This window comes from Telopea speciosissima, chromosome 3 (assembly GCF_018873765.1).
Source record: "Telopea speciosissima isolate NSW1024214 ecotype Mountain lineage chromosome 3, Tspe_v1, whole genome shotgun sequence".
Lineage (NCBI taxonomy): Eukaryota > Viridiplantae > Streptophyta > Magnoliopsida > Proteales > Proteaceae > Telopea > Telopea speciosissima.
Window position 1 is genome coordinate 11,353,605 of NC_057918.1, and position 27,345 is coordinate 11,380,949.

At 38.1% G+C, this 27,345-nt stretch overlaps 3 protein-coding genes across 4 annotated transcripts in view; 2 read left to right on the top strand and 1 right to left on the bottom strand.

The window, feature by feature from the left end:
* Positions 1–6,257: 6,257 nt before the first annotated feature.
* On the top strand, positions 6,258–15,318 carry LOC122654291 (microtubule-associated protein RP/EB family member 1B-like). 2 transcript variants are annotated; one of them, XM_043848310.1, is made up of 9 exons: positions 6,258–6,375; positions 6,711–6,843; positions 7,751–7,819; positions 7,924–8,010; positions 10,487–10,593; positions 10,721–10,860; positions 10,954–11,030; positions 12,847–12,960; positions 14,953–15,318. In XM_043848310.1, the coding sequence occupies exons 2-9, from the start codon at positions 6,733–6,735 to the stop codon at positions 15,076–15,078; spliced, it is 831 nt and encodes a 276-aa protein (XP_043704245.1). In that variant the 5' UTR covers positions 6,258–6,375; positions 6,711–6,732; the 3' UTR covers positions 15,079–15,318. The 2 variants fall into 2 exon arrangements, with proteins under 2 accessions (XP_043704245.1, XP_043704246.1); XM_043848311.1 differs by having other exon boundaries at positions 6,291–6,375; positions 6,708–6,843.
* Positions 15,319–16,374: 1,056 nt separating this feature from the next.
* Positions 16,375–22,259, top strand: LOC122654290 (protein GAMETE CELL DEFECTIVE 1, mitochondrial-like). Its single transcript, XM_043848309.1, has 3 exons — positions 16,375–17,032; positions 19,711–19,900; positions 22,005–22,259. The coding sequence occupies exons 1-3, from the start codon at positions 16,410–16,412 to the stop codon at positions 22,209–22,211; spliced, it is 1,020 nt and encodes a 339-aa protein (XP_043704244.1). The 5' UTR covers positions 16,375–16,409; the 3' UTR covers positions 22,212–22,259.
* Positions 22,260–25,063: 2,804 nt separating this feature from the next.
* The window catches only part of LOC122654289 (proline-, glutamic acid- and leucine-rich protein 1), a 42,292-nt gene continuing 40,010 nt past the window's right edge, over positions 25,064–27,345 (bottom strand). Inside the window, exons 13-14 of the mRNA XM_043848308.1 lie at positions 26,415–26,661; positions 25,064–25,845 (exon numbers count right to left, since the gene is read on the bottom strand). Of these exons, the coding sequence (XP_043704243.1) occupies positions 25,064–25,845; positions 26,415–26,661 (1,029 nt within the window). The remainder of the gene's footprint in view (positions 25,846–26,414; positions 26,662–27,345) is intronic.

The following is a 27,345-nucleotide window of genomic DNA, read 5'->3' on the forward strand; positions in this document are numbered from 1 at the left end:
GCTGGATTTTTTTTTTATCAAATAAGTGGGCTGGATCAGGTTGATGATTTGATAGCTTATTAATCCATGGGCTTGTGTTGGCCTTTACCTGTAAGCCCGTAAAACTGCTGTTATTGTCATGACTACATCAGTTCTTTCTCTGTAAAACAGAAGGTGTACATCTTATTGTCACCGAGCTGAGCTAGCAGTTGTAACCTTGTTTTATTGTTAATGATAAGAAAAAAATAGGAAAAAGTTTTCCTCCACCCATAGGGGACGGTTCACCCATCATTCTAGGGTTTACAAACCCCTCCTAGCGTTTTTGTATGTTCCAAAATACCCTCCCAATGCCCATTTCCGCCCTCTCACACCCCTCGATTAATAGGATCACATGTACTGTGGGTGGAGGGAAAGTCGGTCCAAATAAATATTTTTTAAATAAATTGAAAGGGATTATCATTATGTCATTTTTAATAGTTTTCATTAACCATGTGACATGATTTATTCTTATGTTAAAAAAGAAAGGAGCAAGTCTCCCATTCACCACCTGGCAAGAGAAGGCAGGAAAGGATATCAAGAGGGAATTTTGGAACAAACTAAAACCCTAGGATGATGGGTGAACTGTTCTCTATGGGTGAAGGGAAAGTTAGTAAAAAAAAAAATTTTTGTTATACTAAAAATGTAAAAAAGTAAGGTTACAATCTTATTGTGGCCAACCTTCGTAACAATATTATTTTTCACTTAAATTAATATTGAAAAACCAACAATACTCCAACAAAATGGATACTTTTACCTTTTTTATTTTGTTAAAACCATATTGGAAAACCAAGTTTTTTTACTCAACTCGTCCTTTTCAAAACCTAGTGAGTCAAGCGATCTAAACTTGGTCAAGGTGACTCATGTTTTTTTTTCTTTTTTCTTTTATAATTTCCCTTCTTTTCTTTTTCTAAGTAAAGAGGGACTAAGCATATGGTTGCTTCATAAGCGACAAAAAAAAAAAAAATAGGGGAGGCTATTATTGAAGACAATGAACAAAAATTATTGGGTTTTGTTTAGTTGTAGACCAAGCTTATGGTCTATCGATAGTATATGGCCCAATAAAAAAGAAAAGACTTGGTGAGTATCATATTACTCAAACCAAAACACCGAGTCAATAAAAAATCGAAATAACTTGGATATGGTCTAGTCATTTCTTAAACTTGCTTCTAACCAAGTTTCATGTGTTTTAACTCAACTCAAATGACTCCCCCAAGTTAAAACAAGGTTTTCCAACCATGACTTAAAATCGTACTAATAATAAATAGATAGCGAACCGATAAGAGCCCATAAAAAAATGCTTAAAATTGATCTGATCACTAACTCTTGGTTCAATTTATTTTTTGGAACCAAACCCTTATCAGTTTGGTGTTCAGTTTGACCCAATTTTTTTTAAAAAAAAAAGTACCAACTATTTGACATCCGTTCCCAATGGTTGGCCGGATCTTTATCCCATCCAGTTTCCTGCTTGGCTGAGTTCCACAATGCCTCTAACAAGGGGGGTGCAACTACCACCCTACCCATGCCCAAACACTTTATCCAGATGGAATCCACCCCCCTAATTAGAGGCATTGGAGAACTGGGCCGAGCTGGGAACTAGAGGAGATAATTATCCATGGTTGGCCTCATATCCTAATCTTGTTTCTTCTTATTTAGCTTTTCATCTGTACTGTTGTAGGTTTGCCATGCCCTTTAACAGATTGTTTAATAGGAGCTACAAAGTCATAATTGTTCATAATAGATTTAATATCCAACTAAAAAAATTGAAAATTGCCTAGGCTAGCGATCCATATCTCATTCTAGCATGTTAACCAAGTCATTGCAGTCAGTCCAAACGGTGATGGTTGTGTCCCCTAATTGTCTTGCTTTCTGGAGATCTTCGAGAACTCCTCCTCTCAGACTCTTATACGAACCTTGCATAGTTAAAATTTAGAGTAGCATTTACAAAGGTTTAACTTGGCACAATTACTGAATCCCAATTGGCTTCACCACTATTCTCCATATAACTTTCATCACAAATAACAACACATGATGAAAATGGAAAAATGTCATAGTATACTTTCAGGGATAAGATTCATCTATTTGAGTACATGGAAACAAAACAATGTCAGAAATCCACCTAAAAATGTTTTTTTTTTGGTAATTCACCTAGAAATGATTTGTAGGATATGTAGAGCGTTTGGGAGTCGGATTTAACACAAATGTTTTTTTTTTTTTTTTTTCATTCTATATGGTAATAAATAATTGGTAGTACTGAACACGCCAAGGAAAAAAAAATATTTCGACTTATTTATCATTGAATCTTTAATATTTAGAAGAAAAACCGAGAAAGGAGGCTGATAAGAATTCAGTCTTTAATCCCAACACCCTTGCTGCCTAGAACCTTTACAGAAAGGACAAGATAAGACAAAGGTGCCAATCAAGGCAATTCCACCATCCTGCCACCACCGCCCTACTCTGACCCCTCGTCCGCCCCTGCCACCAGCAATATCTCCCAAAGAAATATAGAGAATTTATTCTCATAAATCAAATTACCAAATGGATGTATTACTCTTGAAATATTTCAAAATAATGCAACAATTTCAATTTGTTGATCGTTTCATTAAATCAATTTGAAATTGAAATATAAATTATATCAAATCTGGCCTTAGTAGCTGGATAGAATAAGAAATCATCATGTGGAATACTGGCAAGGACTATTTTTAAAACTTTATGCATACTTCAGAGGAAAAAAATAGAATTTAACAAAGGAAGGTTCCAACTCCGATCTAAAAGCAAGTCAGAGACTACCTAGATTGGACTAAAGCTACAGGAAGTATCATCTCCTACAAAGGAGTTTCCATGAAACTGAATCCAAGGAGCTTTTCAAATATCAATAGACTTTCCATTACATACTTTCCAACAAACCAGCCTGCGTTCAAAAGGAAGGGAGGGACCAATATTATTTCAGGGCCAAGACCCTTGTTTGGGTATGAAATCCGAAGATAGGATGCTATCAATTGGAAAATATTTTACTTCTAAGAGATGACCTCATAAGAAACAGGGATTGGAAAGTAGTTTCCATCCGAACTTTACTAAAACGTCCTCATTGTGGACGTACATCACTTAATCTACAGCCTAATCCTTCCAATGATTTAAGGTTTGCAACACTTCCACCACGAGAGTTCCCATTTGAAGTAGGATCACAATCATCAAAAGTGGGATCCATTTCACATAATATATAGGAAAAATTACATGATTAGCTACTTTTGGGTTTTTATTTACAAAACTGTCCACCCTATGTTTGAGTTAACAAAAATAGACAAAAACAAGTTAAGGTTTACAAAACTGGACAAAATAGTGTCTCTCCCTGTCACACTTATTTTTTTAGATATTTTTACCCCTGTCATTGCCTTCTCGCCCAGGCATCCTCTGTTCATGTAACCCTACCCTTGTCCCAACCATCGCCATTCTCTGCTATCCCAAGTAACAGAGGAAAAAAAAAAAGATTTTTTCAAAGGGGAACTGCCGAGGAAGGAAGGAGAGTCACTGTTTTGTCTATTTTTGTTAACTCAAACATAGGGTGGACACTTTTGAAAATGAAAACCCAAAAGTAGCTAATCATGTAATTTTCCCTAATATATATGAGTTGTGTAGGCTCCATGGTTTCAATGGCTGTGATAATATGGTGATCCTATAAATCACGTCTCTAATGTGTTGTTCAAACTCAATTGTCAATGCAAGGGATCCCTTTCCTTTCGTTATTGAAAAAAAATAAAAAAAATCAATCCCTTTCCATGCATTGACGTAACTGCCCTCATGACCTACACCAATTATTTTTACCCAAAATCATTAAAAAAAGTATAATAAACCCTTGCCATGTAGGTAGATTGTCTCTACTGTTAGAAAAACAACGTAGCAGCAAAATGACGATTTTGCAGAAGAACTACAAAAGGAAAAGGGAAACGGAAGGCTACATCCACAACTGAACGATAGTATGAATCCATTATTTCTGCGAAGCAAATACAAACCCTCACACCCATCTATCAAAGAGATAACAACAATATATAAGAAAAACCATAACCTCATAAAGTACAAAACTGCCCCCATAAACCCACCTGGTCCAGTTCAAACCAACATAGGACGAAACACATATCAAATCGAAGCTTTGGATGAGCTCTTTAGGGGTTAGCGCCTATGGCGCTAATGTATGCACTTTTTGATCATTCTGACGCATGCCGAAGGTGAAATGGCACGCCGAAGAATCACCACAGTACTTTATGGATTATAACTAAGATCATGCTTCACCAATAACATCTATTACAACAAATTTTAGTATAAAACAGGAAGTAGATAGATCATCTCAATTGCTCTGGATTATAACTAAGATCAGACTTCACCAATAATGTACACCTATTACAACAAAGTTTAGTATAAAACAGGAAGTAGACAGATCATCTCAATTGCAGCAAAAGCCGAGGAGAAAAAATATGAGGAAGGGAAAAAAAAAAAAAAATTACATAAAAGGATATCTTACCATCAGTTGTGAAAGAACCAAACCAAGAAAAAAAAAGTTAGATGAACAATTGTCTGTCCCTCAAAAAATTGTTAGGCATAAGAGGTTATTAAGTTATAAAATACCAATTATAAAAGTTCAGGTCTACCACTCCACATCTTAGTTTAATAATGTTTTGCTTTCAATCAACTGCTCCTGCCAGTGATATTAGATATGTTAATATATAGGAGTTAGATTTTTTTTGGTAAACAATATAGATTACAACAAGGTCGAAAGGTTATATTACTTTTGTATTGTGGCGTGTGATCTTTATTTATTATCTTTTTTTGGTTTGAGGGAATTTTTTTGTATGGACATTTTAACTAACCAATATAACATCTATGTGCTTTCCTCATTAAAAAATTTGAAAGAGAAAGAGAAGTTTAATATTGATTATTGAGTAGTTAGTTAAAAGTTCCTACCAAAAAAAAAAAAGGGTAGTTAGTTAAAAGTTCAGTATTGAGTAGCCATCCCAAATTGAAGAGATGGGTAGCACCTCAGCTCACTTCTTGGCAATAGACCACTCATTAGTCAGGTTTCTTAACATGGAATCGGTCCTGTCAATTATGAGGTCGAAATCAGTCTATCTATCTCGCCACTAATTTAGATTGCGAAGAGGGATATATATGTGGCTTGCATGTATTGATAACTCCCATGCCAAGTCATTAAGGCATGGGAGGGAGTACCACATTATTTGATTTTACTATTGGAGTTTACATGGTTAAGGAGGAAAGAGAGTTTTTTAGAAAGGAAAGACTATGAGAGGGGAAGTACTACCACACACTAGTAATATGTAATATGTACATCATTTTTCCTTTAGATTTAGAATACATTATATATATTATATCGGAATTAATAGAATTTGCTGATTCCACCAATTTCTGTCAATTTTGTAACATCGATTCTTGCAATTTATCTTAAAATCGACCATTAGTCTCTTTGATCTTCATTTTTACAAATTTTTTCTTATTTTAATCAACAAAATATCATTAACTTACCTTTAGTTGCAAGAATTACAAGTCTCTTGGATAAAGAAAAAAATTAAATAAATCAAAAGTACATGAAAATGGATTTTCATCTTCTCAAGCGCAGCCCGGCACTACACTTAAGAATCCAATCGTAAAAAACATGGGCAGTGGTGTTTGTTTATTTTGTTTCTTTCTTTACTGATTCCGGCCGATCGTAGACTAATTTCGACCAATTTGAATCCAAATTCAAACATTCTGGGTTTTTGAAATTCAGTTAACAACCATCTTGATCTTAGGAAGTGAGTTTCAAAACGTATGGCTGACATCAATGGTTTAAGGATCCATACTTAATATGGTCCATAACACTAAGTAATAGGCCCTATCCTTTAGGAGAGAGAATCGGGGAAGATTTATGGTACGAAATAAGAGATAAATATTGGCTGAATCGCTCCCAAACAAATCTCTGAGAGTTAATTTGGTGGATATGAGCTCGACCCCTAAATCCATGGCTGAAATCCAATTGCGTCTGCTCAAACATTGTGAGTCATGGAATATTAACGCATTTACTCGTACCAACAGAACCTTTGAACGGTCATTTTCTCTTCAACCCAAAAAAAAATAAAAAAGAACGGTCATTTTCCTTACTGTTAGGGATTTTAAATTCGTTTAAAATTTTTTTAAAGATTAATCTTTTTTTTTTTTGGTAAACTTTAAAGATTAATCAAAATCCCTTAAAAGTGATAAAATGCTGAGATTCTAGGAAGAGTGCCAGTGTTTATATATTCAAAGTTGGGTTCTCCCGGGTGTTCAGGTGACCGTGCTTGTGCTTCGTCAGCCATTCAAAGCTCTTTACTCATTGTGAGTGCACTCTCTGTCCCTCTCTCTGCCAGCTTTACTTTCTCTGCTCACCGTCCCAACTTTCTCCTCTCCGCAAACAATCACGTTATCATTTTAATTTTGAAGATCTTCTGAATTACTGAAATTTCACCTTGATTCTTCCTTCATTTCTGTTCTAAAACTAAAATCCTCGAATCACCCACGCTCGTTCGTGTTCGTCACTTGATTTGTTTGCTTTTATGTTTAGTTTTTTTTACTGGGTTTTGCTTTTAACCTTTCATTGGATCTCATTGTATCGTATCTTCGGTACTTTGAAGTTTGGAAAACACTGATATTTGATTTCTATGTGAAATAAGCACTGCAAGATTTGCATAAGAAATGGCGGCGATGGCGATAGGGATGATGGACGGTGCTTATTTTGTGGGCAGGAATGAGATTCTGAGTTGGATCAATGCCACGCTTCAGCTCAATATCTCCAGGGTAGAAGAGGTAATTTTCCCGTCTTTTTTTTTCTCCCCCCCCAAAAAGGACACTGATATTCTAGGTTTTCATGAACTTTCTTGTTGTCTGAGTGTTCGGTTCGTGTTGCTTTCATCCCTTTTGTGTTATCTGTTGAATATGAAATGAAACAGATTTATCTGCTTCTAGGGTGAACGCATATGTGTGCTCGACTATGTCTGTGTTAAGGAATTCATTACACTTTGGCGCTACTTCACTAGCCACTGGGAAAATAAAGTGCTTAAGTAGTTAATTTTGCACTGAAATTATGACATGACTGTGGAGCATGGTTACATGCAGTGTAAACATATTTACTTTTTTCATTTTCCCATTGTTGCGTTATACTCTTGTGAAATGGCATTCAAAATTTAAACTTTATATCCTATTGGGGAAAACATATCAGTTTGGTTGTGGTTGGAATTTGGATCGGGTAGTGGGTGGAAGTACTTGTAGAGAGAAAATCCTGTGTTCCATGTTTGGGACCTTTGTATATTTGCTGGGATTACTGTTTAGCCCCATAAACTTCTACAGTTTTTAGGGCTCAAAGCTAGAATCAGGAAAACGAATATTGGAAATATTTTGAAGTTGCTAGTTAAGTTGGTCAAAGATAGAGATTGTATCATACAGTTGTTATAATGATTTACCAGGAAGATTTTTCTTATATTTTGTTTGATGAGGGTTTTGATTAATGGGGTTCAAAGGGTGCAAGGATGTAACAAGTAGTAGCCATATCAGATTACTTTGCCTGTCTGATTAAGTTCTTTCATTGTTGGTTTCTGAGTAGCCTTGAGTGGGTCCCCTCTTCCCCCAGGGGTGTATGTGCCGTTCTTCCATGACGAATGGACTCCCCCCTATATCAGTCTTCAGCTCCATTTTATCTTTTCCTAAATCTTTGTAGGCTGCGTCTGGTGCTATCCAGTGTCAGATGATGGACATGACCCATCCTGGAGTTGTTCCAATGCATAAGGTACCAGCTTGTTGTATTTCTGTATGTTGTTTGTTTTCACAAGGATGATGTTCTTTACAAAATTTTATTCTGGTAGAGGTTCTTACTTCCCATTTTATTTTTAGGTGAACTTTAACGCAAAGACAGAATATGACATGATCCAGAATTACAAGGTTCTGCAAGAAGTATTTAACAAGTTAAAAATAGAGAAGGTAATTCCATATCGTGCTCACAGTTTCATTTCTTTATGTGTTCTTGCCTGCTAACAATTTCCAATGTATTACATTTTCTGTTTGGATTTTTGGAGGAAAGGTTATATTCAGATAAGGGTCAAACCTTTTATGGACTCCCTCTTTCTTTGGATCTCGATTGTTGTGATATGTGGGAGCAGGAAGAGTGTAAGAACAAAAATGTTCCATGGCCAATTTTATAAGTGCCTAGGTGATCATAGGCGATGGCCTGGCTGGTGTCCTAGGAGGTTGTCTATTGTAATTGTTGGCTTCAAGCCTTCAACTTCCCCTACCCCTTCAAGTTTATTGTATACTGCATATAAGAGAAAAGGGTAAAAGTTTATATTTCATCTAAATACAGATGAATAAGCTGTTTTAGCTCATTAGCATGTGATTGCAGTTTTTATTTACTTCAAGCAAGGTGCTCCTTGCTGAAAACCATGCGTAGTTGACTGTCTATTTATATTTTGGCTAGGCTGGTGTATCTAGACACCATCAAGCCATCTGTTTGCCTAGGATATTGACAACGCTTATCAAGGCTTTATAACTATGCATGTACATTCCACACTCCTTTCTCTGTTGTGACTTCTGCTTTGCAACTATGTTGTACACACTGGAACCAAACCAAACCAAATCTAAACGTAAGACTAAAGAACCAAACTAGGCCAAACAATACTGATTCTCTTGTAACCCAAAATGGTAGAAATCAGATTAAATAAAAATGACAATGGACCATCCAACTAAGGCAGCTCCAGACAGGGGCCCTGCATATGCCCTTCTACTTCAGATGGTCATGTGGCCCACATCCTATATAACCCTATTTAAGCCCTGGTAGCATATCAGTTGATATTAACATCAGATGAGCTACTTGATCTCAAGGCTACTATATGTCTCTTGAGTCTTACTTCCTTATTGGTATGTGTGGGGTATCGTTATTGCGATTGCTCAATTATGATTTTTGCATAATTCTAGAGGTATGTAATTGTTGCCACTTGTTAAGAAAACAACGCCCAGAAGTGGCGATTTGCAGAAGATAAACGAAAAAAATAGAGAAGGTACACAACGCACAACACAGAATTTACGTGGTTCACCCCCAAGATAGGAAGCTACGTCCACGGCCAAGCAACAGAACAGATTTCACTATCTTTGAAATGTTACAAAACCTCTCTTCCAGCCCTCCTAGAGAAAAGAACATTATATAGAGAAGCCCTAACCTAGAATGTACAGAATTACCCCCAAGATAAGAAGCTACGTCCACGGCCAAGCAACATAACAGATTTCATTATCTTTGAAATGTTACAAAACCTCTCTTCCAGCCCTCCCAGAGAAAACAACATTATATAGAGAAGCCCTAACCTAGAATGTATAGAATTACCCCTAGAGCCCAAAAATGACCAGCTAGTCAGGGTTGGACCAAAACTAAACATGTGTCAAAATACATATCATTTCAAAGGTCTCAACGAGCTCTACACAACTCATTGCCACCGGCAGTGAAGTATCCGCTTTTTAGGCCATCCGAGATCGTTTCGAGGCCGAAATGCCCTCCGAAGATCCTCCGAATCACTTTCTGGACTGAAATCAGGCTTCACCAATAGCACCACTAGGGCAGAAAGTTATGTTCATCAGTATTAGAGGTGTCAAATTCCAGATCAAACCAGTTGGGCCGACTGAACTGACCGGGAAAACCCATAATAAATTGAATGGTTAATGGTTCAGGTTCGGTTTGGGCTTTTTAGAAACTGGAAGAAACCAAAACTGGCCGGATCGACTGAAACCGAAAAGACTGAACCAAACCCGAAAAACCCAATTAAAAAACACTTAGTTTCATTATATATGAAAAGAGAAACTGAACCGGACCAAAACGATAGCGGGCCATTAACAACACATTAAGGAAAACGAAAGAAACTGGAACCAAACTGGACCGAAACCAGACCAAAACTGAACACCACCTTAAGGGTCCTGCTTCAGTTTGGCCCACTACATGCCTAAAGCCAAATCAGCCTGACCGAAACCTAACTGAACCAATTGATTGACACCCTAATCGGTATGCCTCCACATACCCTGCAACCATTCTACAGGTCTGTGGCACTGCCACATCACAACAATTGTGGTATTGGAACTCCCTATAGATTGTCTCGGACTTGGGAACTAAAATAACTAACCACAACCTTTTAAATTTTGCCTTATTTGTTTGAACAGTCCCAAAAAGTTCTGGAAGAACCTATAAATCAATGCGTGTGTGTTGTAGTGCATGTGTGATCTTGCATTCTAGCATGAATGTTTATAGAAATTGAATGGATGTGTTCATGGTGTATTCATTTGTCTGCCATATGCATGAATGTTGATGAAGCTAGAACTGTGACAACATATTGAAGACAATGAACTTGTTGATGGCTATTGAATCTTGGTTAGGATGCTTCTCTTTAAATTGTTCAAATATTAACTAATATTGTGGCAGCATATTGAAGTGAACAAGCTTGTTAAAGGGCGGCCCCTGGACAACTTGGAGTTCTTACAATGGTTAAAACGTTACTGTGATTCTATAAATGGAGGCATGATGAATGAGTACGCAAATTTCTTCTTCTTTGTGTTTGTCATCTTTTCCTTCCTTATTGATGCTACTTTTTATTCTTACTAGTACTGCCTGATCCATCTTATAGTTGTTGACCTCCTGATTATCTATCTTCTCTAGGAATTATCACCCAGTGGAGCGAAGAAGCAAGGGTGGGAAGGAGCGGAATTCCAGGGTTTCACACAAAGTCTCGAAATCACTCCAAGCAAACAACTTTCCCAGTGTTGTCTCGGGCAATGGAACAGGCTTTAAGACTTCTGGTCAGCTTGTGTCATTGAGCAACAGTTATGTTTCATTTGTATAAGCTCTTTTAGATACTTCTTGTTGTCTTACTTTCAATTCTGATGATATAGGTCCCATACAAGGGAGAAGTTGTGCAGAGTCAGGTGGAGCTAATTCTGTTGCAGAGATTGAAGCAATGTCTGAGCAAGTAGGTTCTAATTCATCTCCTTTTTCGTCATATTTTACTTGTTCTTACTTTCTTGCTTTCATTTTTTTTTTTCTCTCTTGGTTAAACGAATTATTCACATTCTCCTGGCGTCTACATAGCTGATTGTGGAGATATTATTATCTATTTGAACTGTGACAGTAAACCACACCATTAAATGGCTCTACCTGAGATATCTCCACTCTCTCCCTTTCTTCCTGTGTGATTTTTGAGAGGGCTATCTTCTTGTACATAATTTTCCCTAACAATTGTAATATCAGATCCTTGTACCTAGTCCACTGAAGCTTACTTATGCATCAGATTGATGTGATCCATGATGAGTTTGTTACGTGACTATGATTTTTCGTATTTTTTTTTTCTCTAATTAAGATATGGAATGGTTAGATGCTGTCTACGTGTCCAAGTATTGGACCTAGTTGGGTCTTAATTGGGTTTTAAGAGAATAAAGTTTTATAGACGTTGGAGTCCATGGGATTGGTTTTAACTATTCCTCAGGAGTTTGTTAATATGTTAGTGTTGGGTATAGACATGGGTTAGTTTCCTACATTTTAGCTTGTTATCGATAGAGGGATTAAAACGTTGTAATCTCTTATATATTTAAGAGTAGAATGAGAATAAAGTAAGGTAATCAAGTTTAATCCTAATCTAAGACTTTTGTCTTAATCTGGAGGTTGGTTATTCCTCGAAAATAACTAATATTGTCTTCATTATATCATTGCAACCTCTCTCTCTCTCTCTCTCATACTTTATGTAGCTCTTCCCTTCTAGAGTCACTTTGACAAAAATAAGGAAATCTAAGAAGGACAAGTGGTCAAAGAGGATCCAAACCGAAGACTTCTTAAGGAATCCTATCAGCTTGGTATCAGAGCCAGACATGACAGACGAGCAGCGACTTAGCAAGTTAAATCAAGCCCTTTAACCTATTCTATACTAGGCTAGCCCAATCTAGCGCCCAAATAATAGATCGAACCCCATTAGGCACATAACAGACCACCACGTTTCCGCAATTGTCGTCCACGGTGTGGCTCTCACTCTGGCGGTAGGTAGCCCTTTCCAAGTGTCTCCACTCTGCTCTAGGGTTTTGCTTGCCAGCAGGTAAGCAGAAACCCTAGAGCTAGCCCTTTCTTGGCGGCTTTCACTCTACTCCAGGTAGCCTTTTCCATGACTCGAACCCATGACGTGGTGCCTAGCTCTGATATCAAATGTTAGGTACTTGATCCATACATCAAAAGCTCCAAAGCTGATGGAACACGTTAAATCAAACCTTTTTAACCTATTTCATACTAGGTTGGCCCAATCTAGCGTCCATACACTAGATCGAACCCCATTAGGCACATAACAAAGTCATGGATCCTATTGCCAACCCTTTGATACTTGATTTTTTCTCTGTCCAAAAGTTTCATGCACGGTTGTGTCCTCCTTTCTCAATAGGGGGTCAAAATGACCAAAACCCCTCTCCCCTACTTGATACAGCGTAATCCCTCCCCACCTTATGTCGGTTGTGTCCTCCTTTCTCAATAGGGGGTCAAAATGACCAAAACCCCTCTCCCCTACTTGATACAGCGTAATCCCTCCCCACCTTATGTGGCCGTGCATGAAAACCCTCCCCTTTTTCTGTTGTTTTGAATGGTTCTCTTTTAGCCAATTTAATGATACATGCACTTGAGATGGTTGTTCAAATTGCTAATTGTTTCAAATATTATGTCAAGTGGGGGGGGGATTCTCTTCTGCTTTTCCTTGCTTTAAGGGTGCCTTGCGTAGTGTGAATAAAATGTTATTTCTGTGCTTTTGCATGCAGATTATGGACCTCAAGCTTTCTGTGGATCATTTGGAAAAAGAGAGAGATTTCTACTTTGCAAAGTTACGAGACATCGAAATTCTTTGTCAAACTCATGGGTTGGAACATCTGCCGGTAAAGTGTTTATCTACTAGGTGGAAGTTTCAGAATGATTTTCTACCATTTTACATTTCCATCAATATGCCTCTTCTAATAGAATTTCCAGCCTGATGTTGATTCTCTCCCCCCCCCCCCCCCTTTTTAATCTTCCATTATTAGTAATAACTAGCTCCCAGTTGGGCATTTTAAACTGCTCAATCCACTATTAAAGTGCATCTGTGCATTTTGTTTTCTATTTCCTTCTTCCCTATTTCTTTTTTTTTTTCTTTGTAAAATTACTTTATTCTGTGTAATGTCATCATTGTCAAGGCTTAAGAATTTACTTATTTATTCTTACTATGCAGAAAACCTAATGGTTTTCACTTGCTTGAAATAATAGATCTTTAACTTCTCTAAACTTCATTATGTCAAGCAACTTTTTTTGTTGGTTTTTGTACAATGAGTAAAGATATCAAGTTGCATTCTTTCCTATTTGATGTGTGACAGCTAGCCAGGGTTTAGAAAATGAGGTAAATGTGTAAAACTGTAAAAGTTATCCATCTTACTACTGGTTGATTGAGTAGAAGAGGCACTTTAAATTCTGGATCGAGAATCTTGCAGAGATAAATTAGCTTTTCCCAGGAAGGGAAACAACCAGGGTTTTATGGAAAGATGGAATGGGTTTCAGAACAATGAGATTAGGTGGGTTTTATATCAGTTGTGAAAACTGGAAAATGGCTGGAGATTGTAGGGTTTGCTAAGGTTTGGTATGCATGATAATTACTGTTTTAAGTCTGAATGTTGAAAATCTGAAAGTAGATCTTAGTTCCCCCTCCCCTTCTTTTTGATAGGTCCTGAAAGTAGATCTTAGTTGGGATTTGGGACTGGAAATTCTAGCAGAAAATAAAAGGAAAAGATTTAGAAGTAGATGAAAAGCATGAAATAAAAATTATAATAAGAGAATGTATCGCAGCTTCTGGCTTCACGCATAGGCTAGGAAGCATCTCACCTTCTAGGGTCTTGAGATAATGCTTTGCATGGTATCTCCCCTCTTTCTGGACCTGGACTAGAATCTCTATTCAAAAACCAACAAGACCCTTGGACTTTATGGCCCCAAATTCTTATGTGAAAGAAAACTAGCTAATGTGAAAATTTGATTAGTCTTTCTTTTTTGTAGATTCTTATTTATGATGTACCTTTTTTATACATTGGCTGTCTTTTTTATATTTTTTCAACACAATTGTACAATATCATTCTCTTCTTCTTAATTTAAATATCCTTTGCTTTGCCTAACAAAAGTAAACAAGAGGCCCCCTGAACCCCAAATAAGATCCATACATGGCTGAAAATGACTAAACTTAGATACTCTGCATAAATTGGATTCTTGCCCTTTTTATTCTGGGGTTACATCCCTTTATTAAAAAAAGGGATTGTGCTCTTCTCATCTGTCAAGGAAATGACGGCTTCCCCCCTCCCCTCACCACCCCCCAACCCCAAAAAAAAAAAAAAAATCTCTCATCATAACACGGCCCGAGAGAAGGAAATAAATTAGTATTTATTTATTTTCTGCCACCTTTTCCATGTGGCACAAAATAAGTGTGCAGGACTTTTTTTTTTCTTTGGGAGGGGGTGGGGGGAGACGCAGGTCTAGAAAACCTTCACCAATTAAGTTCTAAAAAAAGGAAGGTAAGAAGGGGAGCCAATAGATGGCACATTTGAATCCGCCTGCAGTAAAGTCTCTCTCCTTGCCTAACAGTTAATGTGTTCATGAAAGTGTATAGTGAACTTTAGCATAAAGTCCACTTGCCTGGTCATGACATTTTTTTTTGGGGGGGGGGGGAATGTAATCTCTCATTCATGCATATCAGAACCATGGTTCATGCTGTCAGTATAAAAGACATGGATCAGTGTTTTAACATACTGGAACTGATTAAAATATCTATAAAGATATCCAGGATGAAATTATTAAATATTTTAAGCTCAGGTATTTAGCATGTATTTCATGACACTGTTAAATATTTCATGCAGATTGCAGCAGCAATCAGAAAGATCTTGTATGCAGCAGATGCCAAAGAATCACCTCTTGCTGAAGCTCAAGAACTCATAAGCAGAACACTGAATGCTGAGGCTGCTGAAGTAGAAGATGATGCGTAGTTGGTGCAAATCTTGCCAAACAGGGTGGTGGTCTGGCCCTGCTTTACCTGGTGCTAATTTATTACTGTTCTTCAATCCCAACTCATTGGAGAGCTGCCTCATTTGAGGAACAACCATTGGCCTCCATTTTGTAACAGAATTTAGAGTTTGATCTTTCATTTGGAGAAGGTCAATCATTAGCCTTCTGGAGTTTGAATTTTTAATGAAATGCTTCACTCCAGGAACTTTTCTCTGTAAAAAGGAAGTTGTGTGTGAATACTCAGGTGTTTTATGTGGGAATGCTGGCCAAGGGGCACAATGGTTACGGTTGAGCAACTCTTCTTGGCCCAGCCCATTGCCTCCCTAACATGAATAATCTAAAAGTGACTTGGCATCATGATTTTATTAAAACATTTAGAAGATATTGATGCCTTGCAATGGTGAAAATGATCATGCAGCAGGGAAATATATAGTTCATTAGAGAGAATTATCTGATTAAGCAAGATGGCTCCCAGACTTGCTAAAGTGGGCAGTCCATTTGAATTCTTACAAACTGTAGTTTGGAGTGCGTAGTTACAAAACTATGCAATATGAGGACCCGCCAATGGTCTCTTTGTTTAGATATTTCTCTGGTTCCGTTGTAGATGAGACCCAGGTATAATAGTGCTTAGATCGAGTTATTTCTCGTTACGACAGAAAAAATGATGGATCAAATTCTATTGAGTCTGACTCATAGTGATAATTTATGAAAGACGGATTTTTTACATTTCATGAGTGGCACAATAGTCTTAACTCTGATATTGGCTTTTGGAGGGCAGATGTAAGAAAAATTACCAATTTGACCTTTATTCAGTGTTATATTTGGCTATTTACTAAAATCTTAAGAAAAAAAATTGAATAAATATAGGGCAATAGGAAAAAAAAAAAATTCCTCTGCACTGTCCTAATCTTGCGGTATACTACAATGCGAGTCTGAGAGTTTGATGTGGAAGATGTGACATCCAACGGTGCCTAGCTCGAAAAGAAAGAAAACAAAAAACAAAAAAAAACTGTTTTGCATCGAGCTTGCATCATTGGATGAAGTTTCTTCCACGTGTAAAGCTCTCAGGACCGCACCCGTGCACCGCCAGATGCCCACCGCATAGGATTATGGGGGATTGAGCAATTTTCCCTTCGTATTATAAAATGGAGCACACAAGCTAGTTGAGAGAGGAACCTTATAAGAGATTGATTGAAATTGAAAGAGAAGTCTATTGCTATACTCGCATATCCGAACAAACAGTTGCTCCCCTTCTTCGAACTGACTAAGCAAAGAGTGTGTCCAAGTTAAAGATCTGAGTGAGACAGGGAGAATGCAGAGCCTGAGACGACTCTCAGCTAGAGCAATAACAAGCTCACTAGGCCACCGGGTCGACTTGCAGATTTCAGCGGAATCCGTTTTCAATCAGTTCACCGGCGATCGGAGAAGGAGGGTGTCGAACAAAGCCTCCTCCGATCGTACAACGAAGAACGGAGACGATGAATGGAACGATGCCTGGGAGTCTGCTTGGCTCCCGGAAGATGATTTCTCATCTGCCAATAAAGACAACAACAACCACAGAGCCCCATGGGAGACCGACGTCAACTTCCCCTCCTCTGGTGTCCCCACTGTCGTCCTCCCATCGGACGTTGACGCAGAGACCAAGGCTTTCGTCGAGGATATGAACGACAACTGGAACGAGCGAAGGGGAAGATCTCCTAAGTCCATGATCCAACAACAACAACAACAACAACAACAACGGCAGCAACAGAACGGGGAAAGCTCGCTTTACAGTTTAGAGAACATTAAGAAAGACTACCGTTTGAAGAAGCAGAGAATTCACGCTGCCTTGTGGATGAAAGAAATCGAAAACCAGGAGGAGGCCAAGCTTGGGGATTCCACCACCTCTGCGACTGGCCCTAACGATATCGAGAGGCTGCTCGACAGCTGTTCTGAGTATCTCTCTTTCTCTCTCTCTCTAGAAATACTGTTTTCTCATAAGGATGATAAATTTCCCATATTTACTATTCGGTTTAGTTTTGATTCTTAACTACATTTTCTGGTGCGACACTGGTGATTGTAGGGTTTTTAGGGTTTAAGTGTCAGTTTCCCCTGCTTTTCATTTCTGGGCGGGTGGTGACGGGTCTTAAAATTTTATTCTTCCTGGAATTTTTTGTAAATTTCAGTCCATTCAAATCAACCCAGAAGAATGAAACCTCAATCTCTTTTACCCTTAAAAAACGAGGGTGAGTCGAAGCCTGTAAACAGCATGTCCATGACTTCCATCTGACAGTTTTTGAGGCTCAAGTCACTCTCCCATCTGTTGTCGATAATATTTCCATCAATATCAAAGTGAGCAATTCTCTAAGTCATGGTTCTCTGCCTCGTTTGCTATTCAGATCTTCAGTATCGTCGCCGAGTTGATCTTTTTGAGCAACATCGTCCATGCGTGATAAAGAAGTGCATCTCAGATGGCGTTATGGCACTATGGTTGGTCCATTTGCAGTAGCTTGTATTTTAATAAGAAGTCTGCGTTCCACTAATCTCTGCCATAGAGCTTGAGATAACTTCTTCTACGCAGAAATGCCAAGTTGGTGAACTACCAGTGTACCACCTTTCTGCACAAAGAATTTTGCGATGGATGAGCAGTGTTGCTAGACCCCTTAGTTTAATTTTATGGTTCAATAGAGATGCAAGTATGCAACTCCTTAGTTTAATATTTTTGTTCAATAGAGAAGCTCGACTTAAGCTAGTGCTTGGTTACTGTCATTCTACTGCTATTGCTCATTAGGTGCTCAGATGGGCCTCAGTGGGCTGATGCGTTTCTAGAAGCCTAAAGGATTAGGTTCAGAAACTCAATTGAAAACCAGAATCGCAGTGAAGGGAAAAGGATCAGATTTAGAAGAAATTAAATATCTAGGAATCAGCTTCATAGATTGAAGTGAAATCCTGGTTGATGGTCTGATTTATGAAGGGGAACTCCTCCTCAAAAGATGAGTCTGATCCGATGATCTGATTTGTAGTAATAAAGATATTCTATTGGGAATAGAATTCTTTGAAACAGAATTCCAAAATTGACTACTGGTAGCAGATCTTAATGGGCTCAAAACAGTAAACAAAAGTGCGTCAAAAAGCACAGATTTCAGCCATTAGGTAAGGATACTAATCTAAAACAGAAAATACATCTGGTCTTAAAATAGAGTAAAAGTAGGAATCCAACTTGAAGTAGGAGATTGAATTTTGAAACCTTGGGTCTGTTTGGAATACTATCCAATGACTAAATATGACAACAAGATTTGAAATCTCAAATGGAAACAACGGAAAAATTGAAATTTCAGCAAGTAGTGTATGCACTTTCACAGAATAGAAACCAGAAAATACTGACATGATTTAATGGTGAACGAGATGAAGAAGAATGGAAGAGAAGTAGAATGATATGGACCAAGCCTCTCACCTGGAATTTGATTGGAATCCCACCAATCCTACCCTAGCATCTCACCAAGGGTTGCCTTGCATCTCACAACACTATTCTGAATTTCATAGAATTAAAAGAAAGCTAAACCAGTCTTATTCAATTATCAAAACTGTGGGGGTTTATGGGAAGCCTTACAATGCTTTATTTAGAAACTGAAATAGGAAAGAAGGAAATAGGAAACTCTATCTAAAGTAGGAATAACTCTATCTAAAGTAGGAATAAGTATCCCACATGACTAAAACTCTCATCTTATCTAATTAGTTAGAATAGGTGTCACACATGACTAAAACTCTATCCAAACTAAGAAGAAGAGTTCTATTAAGACAAGACTCTATACCTCCTTTGCAAGTAAGAGTTCTATTAAGACAAGACTCAACCATCCTTTACAAGTAAAGAGATAAACAATAAAATAATTAAATAAAAAACTCTAAAGAGTCCCACGGGTCTGGTTTTGAGTGAACCAGAAAACACCCAAGATAATAGGCTTGATCTGAACCAAAACTAGAAAACTGGTTTAATGCGGGAACCGATGGACCTTGTTTGGGCTTGGACTGGTTCCTACGTTGGTACTTATTCAAATACCTCCTCTGATATGCATCATGGGCTCAGTTGGGTATATAGTCATTAAACTGCCATCTAATCCAACAAATGCTTAATGACAGTTAATTTATCTTTTGCCATGAGCTTCTGAAAATGGCTGGTCAGGAGAGGACGAGGGGGGGGTGCTGGAAGAGATCTTTTAGGAGCCAGCCACACAACATTTACTTATTTCTGTAGTCACAACTGCTTTCAATAACAAAGCAACTGCATTAACTAGACTTAAATTCTCTTAGTTTTGCTAAATATTTTTTCCATCTTGGAGTCAGTTACATGGTATTGCAATTTTGCTTTCTGAGGATTCATCCTTCCAATATCATGGACTTAAGGTATGAAAATCTACACGATGCCGGCATTCTAAAATTTTGAAACATATTGAAACCATGGGAATTGCTATATTCATCGATGACCAATCATCACAATCATTTGGCATATCCAAGTAATCAAATCTTCAAGGTAAAAAATTATTTACCTATGTTTGGATGCAACTTAATGGATGCTGCATGCCTGCATGTTAGACAGGCTTGATTGTGGAGTTTGCTCACTTCTTCATTAATTGCAGGATTTTTGATTCTGGTAACAATGAATTAAATGACTCTATGATCCCAAGCACTTCAGAGTTTAAAACCAAGCCAGATGGTTGGGAAACAACATCAAAAACTCAAGATGGAAATGTCTGGGAGATGTCGCAGAGGGAGGAAGACATTCTCCTCCAAGAATTTGAGCGTCGAATTGCATTTTGTAAATTTCAGGTATGTCCTCAGAAAATGTGATTCAACAGTGGAAGTTTTTGGAGCTTTGAATTACATTATGAACTACCCAGTTGTTTGGTATCAGTATGAACTTTATTTTCCAATGATGCCTGAGGCCGGTCCTCGGCGCAACGGTAAAGTTGCTCCATTGCAACCAAGTGGTTGCGGGTTCGAGTCTGGAAACAGCCTCTCTATTATGACCCTCCCCAGACCCCGCTGTGGTGGGAGCCTTGTGCTCTGGGTAGGCCTTACGCCCACCTGATGTGCAGAAATTGTTTTCTGTCCTAAAAGAAGGGATAACCTGGATGGTCACTGCCCTAGACTTGTTTATACTAGAGGCCATAGTCACAAAACTATTGCTTCAATAATTCATAACAATCTCAAAGTCTTGATTATTTTTGTTGCCTAATTAGCTGTCTGAGTGCATGTTTGGTTACCATTCTAATTCTTAATTTTGGCCGAAATTTAGAAATTAGAATTGATGTCATGACATACATGTTTGGCTCCAATTCTGGAGGCCAATTCTTAGAATTAAGCTAGATTGGAGAATTGGGCTGATTTTGAAGCATACAACAGAGCAATTATGGAGAGGTTAAAAACTTTTAAGACTACGCATTGCATGCGCTTTAGCAGGGGATTTTTGTCGTTTCACCGTTAAAACATAAGAAAACAAGAGCAATTTGGGGGAAAGGGGGGGGGGTGTCATCAACCAAAGGAGAGGTGATGCAGTTACATGCATGGGTAGATAGAGGTTTTGTTTACTTGTAGGTTATCTTTGTAATTTCTTTTTTATTTTGTTTTATTAGGGAGTTGTATATCTGTAGTAGATCTGTTTCGGTTTTAGAAAGTTTCCAGTTCTCTAGTTTCCTAGTTGAGTCAGTTTCTATTTAGGTTTGAGTTTTTTTTTTTCTTTCTAATTTTTATTTATATGCATGTAACCTCTTCATTTTGATAGGATTAGAATATTGAGATTGTTTTTACTTGGGGTGTGTGGCTGATGGTCGGGTGACCTGCTTTCCCTCTTCTCTTCCATTATCTTTTATTCGATTCCCCTCCCTCCCGGATGAGTTCTTCTGAATCTCCTGCTCCTTTCCTCTTCTTTTCTCTCTTGTTCCTTCCCTTCTCTTCCTTTTATTTCCTCTTTGCTATCCTTCTCCCTGCTGCTACTGAACCAACTGGCCTGAGAAAGAGTGATTGATCTCCCTCAGTCCTTTATTCAGGTTTGGTGTGGTGGTACTTACCCCAGGCTACCCAAATTTTGAAGTCTTGTGACCAGTATGCGCGTGGATTGTGAGAACTACATCGACAATTAGATCTGGTTTTGAGACCTCCGCCCTACTTAGTTTCAGAAAATTTCTCACTTTCTGTTGATCGTCAAACCTGTTGTTGGTTGGATCCATGGATTGAGGGTAAGCTACTCCTAAAATCCTGGTTTGATTGGGTCATAGTTGAGAGAGTTCTCTCAACCGCAATAGACTCTTCTCCCCTGGCATATCATGGTGAAGAGGTTGAAGAAAGGGATTTTTCAAGTTAGCCAGTAAATACTCATTTTCTTATTATTACAAGTTAGCCCTTTTCTCCTTTAGTTAATTCTGCTTACTTCCATATTTTAAAAATTCTAGTTACATCCCTTTTTTCAAGTTAGTTTACTGTTTTATCCTCACATTCTTTTTTCTCATCAAAAGAGGTCCTAGGCTTTTCTCAGAAATTACAGTATTGCCACTGACCACATTATTTTGAGTTTCTTTTGTTTTGGCCTTTGGTGGATCCATAGTGACCCCAAAATTAGGGTTTTGGAACCTGGGGTTGCATCAAGAGGAGAAGTATTGGAGACACAAATAGTGCATCCAAACACTATTCTCCAATTGGGACCAGAATTGCAATTCTGAGAATTGCCCAGAATTGGATCCAAAAATGTACTGTTAGTTTCTTGATAGGAACATTTAGATTGTGACATGACATGAATTTGTACCGGGGGGTTGGGCTGTTTGCCTGTTTGAGAATGGTCTTGAACTGATTCAAGACTTGCTTTTAACCTGTTATTGGGACCCACTGTGTTTCATTTTTATACAAGATAATCCATGCTCTTCACTGTGCCTTGCAGATTGCGAGCTTTATCAAGTCTCATATATTTAGTCGGAGGAGACCAATTGATGGGTGGAAGTACATGATAGAAGAGTTGGGACCAAATGCCAGGAAAGGGAAGGGTAGCGTTTCAAGGCTGCCCAGTCTATCTGATGCATCAACCCAACCTTTCAAGGAAGAGAGAACACCTATTGGGAGCAGTGTTGGACCTCTCAAAGGGAGGTAGATCCTTCTCAAAATTCATCAATAGGGAGCCCCTGATTTTTGGGTTCCAAGGAGAAGATTAACGTAGAGAAAGTAATTACAGTTGAAAATTTTAACTACTTAACAGATAACAGACCATAAGGTGGGAACAAGGTTCTTGTTTTATGTTATTTCGTTGGTGTGTAACTGCGTATTCATTATATGCTCTTATCCCAATTCCGTATTTCTAAAATTTTATTAAGCCTCTATCCTCTCCGAAATCATTTGATCTACATTCTCAAATCTTAATGTATAGGTTGAGTTTTAGTCTTTATATGGTGAGAGTCTGAGACACTTGTGAGACATATACAGTGAAAGTGTAAAATCACTTGTGTATGGAAGTACCGTCACCTCCAATAGGCTGAAGTCAGTAGCTGATCGATAATTTTCTCCTCACATTCTGAGCTCTTTCTATTTGTGTTAAACTTGTAGTGGCAAAACATTCTTTGAACTGCCCATGTTGAAAGGCCTTCCTGTATGGCCATAAGGAAGGGGTTAGGATCCCTTATGCACAAGCAAAATTAGTGATAATAGAGTTGACCATGTGCCCAAATGATGCTTGATTTTTTTTTTTCTTCTAAATATCAAGCTTTTGGAGAAAAAAATGAACGTTTGAAAATAAAAGGGAGAAGACACTGCGTGGGGTACTACATTTTATGATTAAATTTGGTTTTGAAATTTTACAATTGGCCAATGCAGATAATATACCCTATCAACCCTATCTTTTGGTATTGCCATATCACATTTTCACATGGAAACAACCAATTAGACCATATAGGAAGGCCTTCCTACATGAAATTTGCAAAGGAGCATTTGAATGGCAGCCTCGGCGCAATGGTAAGGTTGCTCTATTGCAACTTGGTGGTCGGAGGTTCAAACAAAGATAGTTTTTCCATAAAGAAATGAGGGTAAGGTTGTGTACATATGCCCCTCCCCAGACCTTGCAATAGCAGGAGCCTCGTAATAGTGGGTTTCTATTATAGGGTTTTAGTGCACAGTATCAGGATCGATAACAATTGCCGTAATGCCAATACGGATCTGCCATATCAGGCTGGATCTTTTACCCCTCAAGAGTCAAAATACCGATGCAGGTTTTTGTTTCACTATTTTCCCTCCCTTGTTTCGATACTGATGTGGTATCAAATAGATATCAATATCGGCCACTGCCAGTCCAATCCCGATACCTAAAACCATCTTCTGCAAGCTATTTCCACGACCTGGTTCTTCCCTTTCCTTTATCTACTGAAATAAACATTTATGATGTTGGTTGAATTCATGAGCCATAGCTATGTGATATTATAGCCATTACCAGTTGTCTTTCTTTCTGAAAGGGAATTGTAGTCAAATTGGAAGACATGCCAACGGAAGTGGCTTGTTTTTGCCACATGGACTACAAAGCTTTCTCCCTTGTTTTCAGTGGTTCCTATACTGCATTAGTACTATTAAAAAAGTGGCTTCTTCAAAGTATAAAACATTGGTGGGGGGGGGGGGGGGTGGTTCATCAATTTAATTTGAGTTGATATGCCCATTTTGGACTTTGTTGGATGTTTGCTCTAACGGATGTTCATGCTATCTAAATCGAGCTCTTTCTACAAAAACAATAGAAAGGATAAAATACAGAAAACGTATTAAAGGTGGGATCTTCACTCCCATCAAGAAGAAATAAGAAAGATCATAATTTGACTTTCGAAACATAGTGTCAAGTGTAGAAGGCAGGAGTAATTTTTGCTTCTGGGTAGAAAGTAAAAGAGGGGAGGGTTGGGGAAGAAATGTATCCTCTTCTTTCTCTGTTTTTAAGTGGAGGGTATGAGTGGCTGATAGATTCTGCCATGTGAAAGAATGATGAGATAATTCCAATCATTGGATATGTTGGAATCTTGCGTATTGTATCATGTTTTAATGACCATTAACATGTGTTTTGATTGATGAAAAAAACATGAAATTAAACTTGTATAAATTTCTGGATCAAATCGATGAGTAAGCATCACTCTGGTTAATCCTTCTCAGTGGTGAGATTTCAAGCATCAACAAGCAACGCAAAGCAAAGCCAAATGGGTCAATGAGCTAGGAACATATCTTAGACAACTAAATTAACGACTCGAGTCTTGTGGAGATCATAGAAAAGCTCAAGTCACAAGAAAAGCTAAGATTTAAGTCATCTCTTAGGATTTTGTTTCAAAATGTAATTTAAAGTAAATCTAGGATGTAAAGTTCCCACAATATGGTAGGCCCAAGAGACTTAGATTTGAAAATGTCTAAGTACGACAAAAGTAGAAACCCACGGAAAAATTGGGATTTGATCAGACTTGCCACCAAGCCATAGATTTGTTAGAAGATTTTGGACAAGTCAATAGGGCTAAAAATACTTAAGAACATGTTCAGGTAAGACAGCCAAATCACCCACCCAAAGAAATGCCAAAATTTGAACCAAATCAAAGCATTCGGGACTCAAGGAAGATCTCGAGGTCAACCTTAGCCTGCGAAGAAAACTTCCAGTGAGCTATGGGTTTCTCAAACAACAAAGTCGGCCTACAAATGGCAGGGTCGACCTCCTTGAGATCCGTTGGCAAAATATTCCCAACAGAGGTCGACCACGGATTTTCCAACAGCTAGAGAATGGTTTTCCAGCTGATTCCTTTTGTGATAATGAAAAATCAAGATTGAAGATCTCACACATGTAGGTGACCCTTCCCATACATTTCATTATAAATATTTTTCTTTTTCCTTAATTTCCATCCAACAAATATTTGGACCACAATAAAAATAGTTAAACCTCAAAACTGCAAGGAATTCTCTTTTTCAACACCTTACTAGTACACTCTCTCCCAAGCCCATTTAATCGGAATCTGGATCTGCATCTACAATATCTGGGAAGGAATCCATGGATGAGTCAGAATTTAACTCGAATACTACTGGTCCTGTTTCTTTCTCATCCACTGATGGAGAGGATAGAAGATTGTTTTTGCCCAACAAAGATGCACTTGCAGCACGCGTTGCAACGTTGCCATCCATTTCATTGTCAAGGGAAATATTGGATGAAATAGTCACATTTATTGATGCATCACCTCTTGCACTGCCAGTAGGAACCAAGAGACTTTTATTCAACGTCTCAACATATCCACAAGGGCCAGATTCTAGCAATCGCTCTGACTGAACCATGATTCCATCGCTGCTTGTTCCCATCTCCACATCATCATCCATTGATCGCCCATTGCCTTCTTCCGGAGCTTGACCACCAGCTGAACGCTCGCTGGAGATCTTTTCTGCTTGGGAATCTCCATTAGTCTGCCGTTTCTCACAAGGTTCTTCAGCATTTTCCAATTGCTTATCTCGGACACCCACTGGGGCCTCAGTTTCTTCCCCATTACCATGCCAGCTGTTACATAGGTCATCATCTGGATCAGGCTCATCCAATCCCATTACTCTTGAAAATTGACCTTTCGGTTTGGGACCAACAGAAAATATATTTTCTGGAAATATGCAGTTGTCATCAAATGCATCGTGTCTTCCAGATGTAAAATCCCCCAGTGGAAGAGCTCGCGGATGTATGAGCACTTCTAAGTCTAAAAGGGCATGGGCACAGAATTCAGCCAGTTTTGTTCCTGTTTGTTGTTTGCCTGGAAAATCATTTCATGAGAACAATTTTATGGCAAATTTGTAAAAGCTAGAGAAAATAGCAGACAATGAAATAGTATAATCAGAAAAGCCTTTTGTTCTTCAAAATACTAATGTGCTGCAACATTATTTTCCCTTAAGATATTTTTTACTGAAATATAATAAGTCAAGTGAGTGCATTTATTCAGTAACAGGATGTTTTTGCTCTTACAGTTGGTTGAGTCTCACTTCAGTTTGGTATGGTATGCACATAATGATTTTTCACTTCTTTACAGAAATCAAACCAGCATGATTTGCAACCCCTCCCCCCCTACATATTAAAAAGAATTATTTGCAATTCACAACTGATGTCATAATTGCTAGCATAGCGGTGAGGACTTTCCTGGGTGTAGGGGACTAGATTTGATCTTTAGGAGATTGATCAGCACCAGACAGGAAGGTCCACACTCTGTTTTGACTACGTAGGTTGGAGTCCCAAACACAATGGTTAGGAATCAGCAACCGTCATAAAGTTCTCGTAACAACGACAAAATTATTAAAATAAAAGAATTGCAAGTGCAAGAGGATTTACCTCTACGAAAAAGTTCAAGACCCTGAGATAAATATGGTGGTCGTTCATGAGCTGAGGAAAGAAGAGAGGCCAAAAGTGCACGTAATGCAGCAAGCTGGAAATCTGCCCAAGTTGAAGCAAGTTCATGAGACAGGTCAAAGGTGTCTTTTGCCTCATTGGTCCATCCACCATCACAGGCATTTGTTGCCACAGTAATCAAAAGAAGATCAACATCCCTTCGCCAAAACTCGGACCTCAAAGCACCACCCTGTAAGAATTCTATGATGAATTTTCCATATTATTATATTTTAACTAAAATGACATTCCAGTTAATGTTGATATCGACCAAAATGTTATGATATCTACAAGCAAGAATTGGAGGTTATCTAGATGATAATGCAGACAAAGCAAAAATCCTAACCCCAAACTTCTCCAAAGCAAATAGTCATTACATGCTCAGAGGCATTTAGTTCATTGGCCCCTTAGTGCTCTCCAAAAAAATATACACATATTTCGGAAGCAAAAATGAACACCTGATGATTAGCAACTATAACATCTCCTCTCTAGTCCTCCCTTTATTACATCCTTCAGACTGACAAATTATACCCCAACAAGTACTGATCTCAACAAACTATGTCCTTAATAAATTCTAGTTTTTCATCATTAATTTTATGTAAAGAGTGTTACCAATTTTTTTTTTAATGTAAAGAGTGTTTCACGTACTTTGGAGATTTCTAATATATTGACACTCTACAAAAAAGAATGGTTGCCCTGAAAAGAAACTTTTTTGAATTTAAAAACATGCAACTGAAACTGGGAATCATGAACACATAATGTACAGAAATTTGCAGACCCAAATAATAGGAAAATCCCAAGTGCTTATTAGTTAGATCTAGGACAACACCTACTGAAACACCTGGCATGGTCCCAGGGAATCAGGGATGGATCCACC

Coding starts and splice junctions, on each gene's coding strand:
- LOC122654291 (XM_043848310.1), top strand. CDS start 6,733: ATGGCGGCGATGGCGATAGGGATGATGGACGGTGCTTATTTTGTGGGC. Junction 6,844..7,750: donor ATATCTCCAGGGTAGAAGAG/GTAATTTTCCCG, acceptor AAATCTTTGTAG/GCTGCGTCTGGTGCTATCCA. Junction 10,861..10,953: donor AACAGGCTTTAAGACTTCTG/GTCAGCTTGTGT, acceptor CTGATGATATAG/GTCCCATACAAGGGAGAAGT.
- LOC122654290 (XM_043848309.1), top strand. CDS start 16,410: ATGCAGAGCCTGAGACGACTCTCAGCTAGAGCAATAACAAGCTCACTA. Junction 17,033..19,710: donor CTGCTCGACAGCTGTTCTGA/GTATCTCTCTTT, acceptor CATTAATTGCAG/GATTTTTGATTCTGGTAACA. Junction 19,901..22,004: donor TTGCATTTTGTAAATTTCAG/GTATGTCCTCAG, acceptor TGTGCCTTGCAG/ATTGCGAGCTTTATCAAGTC.